We start from the raw sequence: 7,552 nt of genomic DNA, 5'->3' as shown, positions 1-7,552 counted from the left end.
CCATCTAAGGTAAGAACTAAGAAGGGAATGAGGGGAAAAAGAAAAAAAAAATAGAGAAAAAAAAAAAAAAGAAGAGACAAAGTAAAGAAGGATGAACATTAAGTGAAGAGAGTAGGCATCCAATTCTAATTCTAACAATAGAATGCCAGGTGAAACTTTTGGATATACTTTAACGCCTGCTTCCAAGTTCCAATACCCTTGTCTGCAAGTAACCTGAGTTAGTTCTAGCCGCCTATTGTCTTTTGCCATATAAAGAAACAGTAAATTTGTGAAACTTGGTTTCAATTTTTATGTGCGCGCGCGCGCGAGCGCTTTTTTTTTTTTTTTTTCCCCCGAGAGTCGTTGCTTTTTTTGCGTGAGTGGGAGTGGCGCTGGCGCAGCAATAGCAATAGCAAATAGATCAAAAAGAAAGAAACCCAGGGAGCGTTAACTGCAATTTCTGAATTGGAGGAACCTTGACATGAAAATACTGCCTGAGCTGTCCTGTCGGCTCTAATTAAACCAATAATACCATGTGACGTTTTGGACAAAGCATCAAAATTCTCAGCATTTGATTATTTATTGGCATTCGGAATCTTGAAAATTTAATTAATACTTTCTTTTATGTATTTGATTTTCAAGTCTTACTATCTCAACAACTAAGGGCAAACAAACATGGTCCCAATCATATTGCCCCAACATATGAAACAAACAATTTTAAAAATATAAAAATCAAATCAAATCAACTTGATTTGATTCTGATTGCACTAATACAGATCAGATAAGCTACTATATCTCTATATCCTGTCTTTAAAAGTCAGCCACAGCTTCTTAGATGCACTATAGTTCAGATTAATGAACCTGCATCAGCTTTGAAGATTAATACCATATATTATTAATATAAACTAATTTAAAATTGCATAGTGATTAAATCATGATGAACCTTACAGCTGGCAAAGATATCTTTCTAGCCCATTATCCTAATTTTTATACAAAACCCCCCCATGTGCTCCATTTCCCTTTATTTTATATCTATAAACTGTCGATCAGTAAAAAATTCAGATTCATTCTGGCAAATGCAATCATCAAATCATTGGACTAAATAAAACATTTGAGCCTTGAGCCCTGCAAACTGGAAAACAACAGAGAGAGCCTTGAGCACCACAGCCTAACCATATGGAAAATGCACCAGTCTCAAAGAAGTTAATACAATAGCACTAAAATGTATGGCAGCCAAATCACTAGTATTGTTACATTTCCTTACTAAAATTGAATCTGAAAACACACAGAGAAGTAGAGAAACTGGAACAAAGGTCTAGTAAAGGTTGAAGTCTTTAACATAGGAACTACGAACATGAAACCTAAACGATAAAGAGAAATTTTTGCACTATCATCCCCCACCTAACTATGAGTGGTTTTGAGAGTAATCAAAGCTCAGAGGTTGCTGACAGAATGGAACCTGCAATTAGATTATAAGAAGAAAATTAGGTCCAAATACAAATACATAACCTTGCAAAGAATGACACAACTCTCCACAGGTGAAAATCTAAAGAATTTGCACAGCATCAATCATTCAATTTCCTAAATAACTCAGAAAGATCTTCGCAAATGTTTTAACGCACCAATATATCCCAAATGTTTTAACGCACCAATATAACAAAGTATCTTGAAAATTCTTTTACAGCCATTTCGCAGGTCTACTGCTCAGTTGCTTGGATAAAATAAATTATAATTGCTACTTATTTATTAAAAAAAAAAGGGCGCCCACACCCAACAGAAGAGACAGTTCAAAACAGGAAACAAATGCAGGCACAGATACACTGCTCATGTACGATTCGATATTCGTGACTATAGCAGTGAAAACCATAGACCTAAAATAGTCAAAGCATATAAATTTGACTGTTCTACAAAAACTATCCACCTTCAAACTTGGATGACATCTTTCCGCTCTGTTTCTATGGGAAACAGTGCACAGTCCTCCCTATATAACAGTCAAAAGGAATGGTTGTGGATGAAGAGATACTTTTTATAGGTGGCAGAAGAGATTGAACACCAACTGATGTTAAAAATTCAGAACCAGCGACAGCAAAAAATTATTTTCTTTCTAAGGAAGGAAAGCATTGAATGGAAAAAATAAATCACCACTCAAATGCCAACTACTTCCATGTTCCTGATCAAATTACTGATAAACTTCTCAATAGTACAGATTATGGATGTGAAATTCACAGAACATTCAAAACTGCAAAAGAAACAATCAAAACAACATGAAACATATGAAAAATGCAACATTGTGTCTTCTAAAACCAGTCATTAGCAGCCATGGTCATGCAACATGTTATTACCAAGTGATTAGATCCAAAATTCAAATCCTACTGATAACAGAAGAAGAAGAACCAGTAGTGTGTCTTAAGTGCAACAATGACAATCCTTCAATTTCTTTACAAAGGAGGTCAAAGTAGATCGCTTCTAATTGAATCAAAGTTTCAAAAAATACCCAAAGAATACCTGGAAAGCAGCTTGTCTAAACTGCTCATACGAATGAGCATACATCATTGCAGCACTTGGCCATTGCATATATGCAGCTTCCACAGATGTCTGATTGGGTCCCACTGCACAATAAGGGCTCATAACTGGGCTTGACGGAGGCCTGAAACTGAGGGAAGCTTGAGTCCTTGGGATCTGACTGAATTGGGGAAAACCAGTATCGTACTGCATAAATGGAAGTTGAACTTTCTGCATATTAAAAGGTGGCAAGCTAAAGCCTTGATTAGTTGGAAGGCTCCTGACATACCTGTGTCAGTTCATAAAGTTGTTAGTTTGATCCACAAAAATGAAATTCGATTGTACTATGCAAAAGCAAAATTGGAAATATGAAGAAGCCAATGATATGCTACACCCTAGAATATAATCAGTTAATTTCCCCATTTTGAACATTCTAAAATAGCAAATTGGAGGGTGATTGGGAGCCACAACACTACAATGTTGGACAATAGTAAGATCTAGGTATCACAATAACAAACAACAATAAAAAAGAAACCCAAGCCACATCAATAGGCACTAATTGTGGTGGCAAGGCTGCATAACCAGAGATTCAATTATTCAACTCACAAAATGGTGGTCTGGACAAAATTTTTACCCATAGCATCATAAAATTTTTGTCATCCTAATATTCCTAAAATCATTTACGTGCTCAAAGCCATCTACCTACATAACATGGACATTGATGAAAGTAAGTATCTCTATACTACTTCTCAAAAAAAAATAAAAAAAATGCATGTCCATTGGACATCCATATACTTAAAATGCAACAGACTCTTGAGGCAATCACTAAGAAATTCTCTATAAAGACATCAATAAGACCTGGTGCTTATTCATGTTTGTCAATTACATACAAGACAGTGCTGCCCATGGTATGCAGCCATTAACCACTGGGACAGGTCCATAATTCCAGAGAAAATAAAAGACATGCTCCTACCTTTCATAACTCCGATCATAATCTGGATCAGTACGATCCTTCTCCCTGTCTCTGAAAATGGCAACTCGAGACGAACCAGCACCGTCTCTGATACTAATAATCTTTTCTGCATCAGTAATGGAGTTCCTGACAATTTCCCTCTCATCTCGGTTAAAGCCAATATTTTTCATATCTGTAGAGACCTGAGTAAGCGTATCCTCTGAGTTAGGACTGCTAGGACCACTAAAGATGCGGGCACGTGCTCGATCATACTCCTCCTTCCTCTCTTCCACACTTCTAACAGGACTTCGTTTCGTCCCAGTTTCATTTGCTCCATTAACACATCCAGCATTGGGCCTACGCCTGATGGCAATTTTAATCTTTTCAAGCTTATCACTTTCTTCCGACTGCTTAGCAGGAATCTCAGATAAACGGACAGCAGGATATTTGCTTTCTGCTGTTTTCCTCACCAAAATCCTGTTACCCAGCCCTTCTATGCCATTTTCCTGAACCATAGTTACTAGCCCATAGTGTTGAGAAACACGGTGTGCAGCCAGTCGGAGATAAGAAGTAGGAAAATGTTGGAACTCGAAATGCTGCTGATCAGGATTTTGCAAAAACCTCTGAACATCAAGTTCCATACGCAGAACTGCTCAGAAGAAAACCAGAAAATAGATGGTAAATTCATAGAGTTAAACAAAAATGACCATCTCAATCAACAGTCAATGCAAAATAAAAAACAAGAAAAGAAAGAACTGAAATGCATATAAAACGAATCATACTCTGTTTTAGCTTTATATCTATTTTTATTAACTAATTAATCTCATAATTCCTCTAAACTACCAATTTAATCTTATGAAAAGTAGTATAAAGCATCGATAAACATAAGCAACCAACTCATGCTTTTCTGGCCAGAACAACACTAGCTTTAACAACTTAGTGCAAAGGGGTTGACATGGAAAATTGCATACAGTATAAGGATGGCTACTGCTTTTGCTTAGCAGCAAAGGAGGAATCAGAATGACAGCATTGTTTAAAGATAGAAAGAACCCCTAGTTCAAAGGACAATTCTTAAATCTAATAGTTTAGAAGAAAATTGTGAGGCGGATTAAGTAAAGGCAAAAACGAGCCAAGTTGATCCAAATGCTTGGCTTATTGAGCTTTGGTCATATAAAGTTTTTAGCTCAAGACTTAGAGCTCCAAGATTCAAGGTCAGGCTCCATTCAACATGAGCTGAAAAAAGCTCAATCTCAGCTCAAAAATATATTGCACCAAAAGTTAACTCCAATTGTAATTCAAAATTGCATCAAGCCCGAGTAAATAATCTAAAGAATTAATATATTAAATGAATGAAAAAATGAATATTGAAATTGTTAATTTTTAACAAGCTAACATATTGATTCGCTTGAACCAAAGAATCCTTTATAAACTGCAAATTCAGCTTTTCCCAAATCAACATCAAATTTAAGCTAGGGAAATCATGGGTTGCTGGTCCTAATTACTATTGGGCATTGGGGAGTAGATAGGAGGAGGCCTAACAAGCTCAAAGTGAGTAGGAGTTACTTCCTAGTTAAAAGAGCTCCTCCCCCACGTAGGCTAAATGGTGTCAGCTCAAAAGAACTAATGTCTTCAAAATAAGACAACTACACAACCCAAAGAATCAAAAAGGTACATAGTGGACTAACATGCATAAGCTTAATTTTTAGATAAATGTGGTCCCGAAAAAAGAGGCCCCAGCCCTATTCGAATCTAAGTGATAAACAACAACTAGGTCAGTTCCATCCTCAATCCAACATAATGCAAAGCCAATTTTCCATCAAAAAGAAGGAAACCAAAGTACTACATAGGCTAGTATTTACAAGTCAGCAGTCCCTTCAATCGGCCATAACCTCAGCAAGTAACTTTGATAACTTTTCACTCTCCTTACATAAGTTTATTAAGAATTAATCTAAGATTAACATGCACCAACGCTGCATGGATATCTGCGTACGGTAATCTTAAAAACAAGTACAACTAACTTCGGATAAAAAATTACTGAAAATTATAAATACGAGATCCATGGCATCTTTGAAACCAAAGCTTCACCTTATAGCAAAAGATATAACAGCCTCAATTTGGCAGCACAAAAGCACAAACAATCACAAAACTGAAAGTAATTCCCATTCATAAAAACCAAAGTTATAAACTAAAGTGAAAACGATTAATAACAAGTACGATTTCTATTTTCTTACATTAATTTTCACAGCAGCCAAACAAAGCCTAGATCTAAGACAAGCTAAAAAAATCCCCAAATATAAATATATCATTCAAACCGCGACCCAAATCCAATCAAATTTAAAAAACTCGCCGAGCCTACCGTATGCCCAGAAACAAATAAAACAGGTAACAAACAAAAATTAAAACAATCAAAACATAGATTACAAAAATAAAGAAGTTAGGGTTTATGAAAGTGGGGACAAACTGGTGAGACGATGACGAGGATTCTGGAGAGCCTCAACCAAAAATGGATCCACCATTGACTCTCTCTCATTAACAATTGCAGCAGCAGCTGTTGCTGACGATGCTGAATCCATTGGGGGTGGGGGATGGGGGATGGGCTTTGACCTTTGAAATAGTCTTAACTATAATTCTTCTTTCTCTTTCTCTCTGTTGTATCTCCTCTTCTTCTAATTCTTTCTTGTTTTCCTCTCTGTTTGCTTCACAGACAGAATGAAAAATAGAAGAAATCAAGAAGAAGAAGAGGGTTTCTTTCTTGTGGGCATCAGGAGAGAAGGAGAGAGAGAGAGACAAGAAGACAAAGGCAAAGGGAAAGGCTAATCCTTTTCCTTTGGTGATATCCTTGTTTATGGCCTATTATCACATCATATCACGTAAAGGAAAGAAATTTTTGGAATGCCCCTCCCCTTCCCCTTAGGACCCCATTTTATTACCCCTTTTTTTTTTAATTGCTCAATTTTCTTCATTCATTCATTCAATGTGAAAGGACAAAAAGTCCGCGCATCAAACAATAATATCTCCCTTTTTTTTGTTTTTTTGTTTTTGGTCTCAGCAATTAGCAAATATCAAATAACCAAATAGCAATTGCTCTTTGGCTGCCTTCGTGGACCGTGGGTGGTTTCGGTTTAATTAATCTATACACGGTTCCGATTCGGTTGGCTAATGGCTATTGATTGGCCGGTTAAATAAGCATCTTAACTTGATTGTTTATTTATAAGAGAGATTATGGAATCCTCTAGTGTCGACGACACCGTTAAATAATTAAAACATTAATAAAAATTAATCATCCAACAACAATAATAAGAGATTATCAAGTTGTACGATACTAAAATAACAGTAAACAGGAAAACATTTATTGAAATTTCTAAAACATTAAAGATGAAAAATAATTGTTTAAAATTTTCTATGCTGCATAGTAGTAGGCTTGTAGCTAAAGCCGCGTATGTATATTATGTAGAAGGGTAATTTTTAGGGACCTCCCTTGAGGTTTGGTGTATTAACACTTAGATAGAATGTATTGTTGTAATTACAGATACCTCCCCTACCGTTAATATAAAAATACGTAGAGCGTTAGTATACAAGGATAAATGTGTAAAAGTATATTTAAAATTAAAAAAATATTTTTATCCGATCGATAAATAATTTGACCAACTTGCTTGTTTTTAACCCAGCCTTGACCAGCCGGCCACGGCTCCACCAGCAACCGGTGGTGGTGCTTGGCCACTGCCGGAGTACCCTCTTCACGCTGGCAACCAACCCCATTCACGGCAGCCTCTGAATTAGCTCCGTCCACCACCAAATATTTACCCAAGAGCACGACTTTTGTCTCACAAATAACATGCCGCCGCTGCCCCTTTGGCCATCGCCGACGCCGTCCAACTGCCGCTGCCATCACCCTTGAGCCATCGATACCATGTAGCAACCTCTGAGTCCCAAAACCCAACTGCACAGTCTCTCAAAACCCTTGCTCGTGGCTTGTGATGCCAGATACCACTACTGCAATTTCTGCCGCCGGGGATGGTTCCATATCATCGTCGTCCATCTCCTCATCCAATCCACATGCAGCCCCAACCTCAATAACATCTTAACAGCCATGAATGCACAATTTTTTTTCAACCCACA

At 37.0% G+C, this 7,552-nt stretch overlaps 1 protein-coding gene across 1 annotated transcript; it reads right to left on the bottom strand.

The window, feature by feature from the left end:
* Positions 1–1,116: 1,116 nt before the first annotated feature.
* Positions 1,117–6,337, bottom strand: LOC18039994 (R3H domain-containing protein 2). The gene is made up of 4 exons (XM_006430447.2): positions 5,895–6,337; positions 3,455–4,082; positions 2,485–2,770; positions 1,117–1,438 (listed from the first exon to the last, which is right to left on the bottom strand). The coding sequence occupies exons 1-4, from the start codon at positions 6,004–6,006 to the stop codon at positions 1,385–1,387; spliced, it is 1,080 nt and encodes a 359-aa protein (XP_006430510.1). The 5' UTR covers positions 6,007–6,337; the 3' UTR covers positions 1,117–1,384.
* Positions 6,338–7,552: the final 1,215 nt, after the last annotated feature.

Source organism: Citrus clementina, unplaced genomic scaffold (assembly GCF_000493195.1).
Source record: "Citrus clementina cultivar Clemenules unplaced genomic scaffold, Citrus_clementina_v1.0 scaffold_6, whole genome shotgun sequence".
Classification (NCBI taxonomy): Eukaryota; Viridiplantae; Streptophyta; class Magnoliopsida; order Sapindales; family Rutaceae; genus Citrus; species Citrus x clementina.
The sequence above is the reverse complement of the archived record's forward strand: the minus strand, read 5'-3'. Positions and strand labels throughout refer to the sequence as shown.

Bases quoted from the DNA above. Each gene is read 5' to 3' on its own strand.
- LOC18039994 (XM_006430447.2), bottom strand. From the start codon at position 6,006: ATGGATTCAGCATCGTCAGCAACAGCTGCTGCTGCAATTGTTAATGAG. The intron at 4,083-5,894 runs GTTTGTCCCCAC...TCTTCTGAGCAG, and splicing joins TCCTCGTCATCGTCTCACCA to TTCTGCGTATGGAACTTGAT. The intron at 1,439-2,484 runs GTATTCTTTGGG...ATCTAATTGCAG, and splicing joins TTAGACAAGCTGCTTTCCAG to GTTCCATTCTGTCAGCAACC.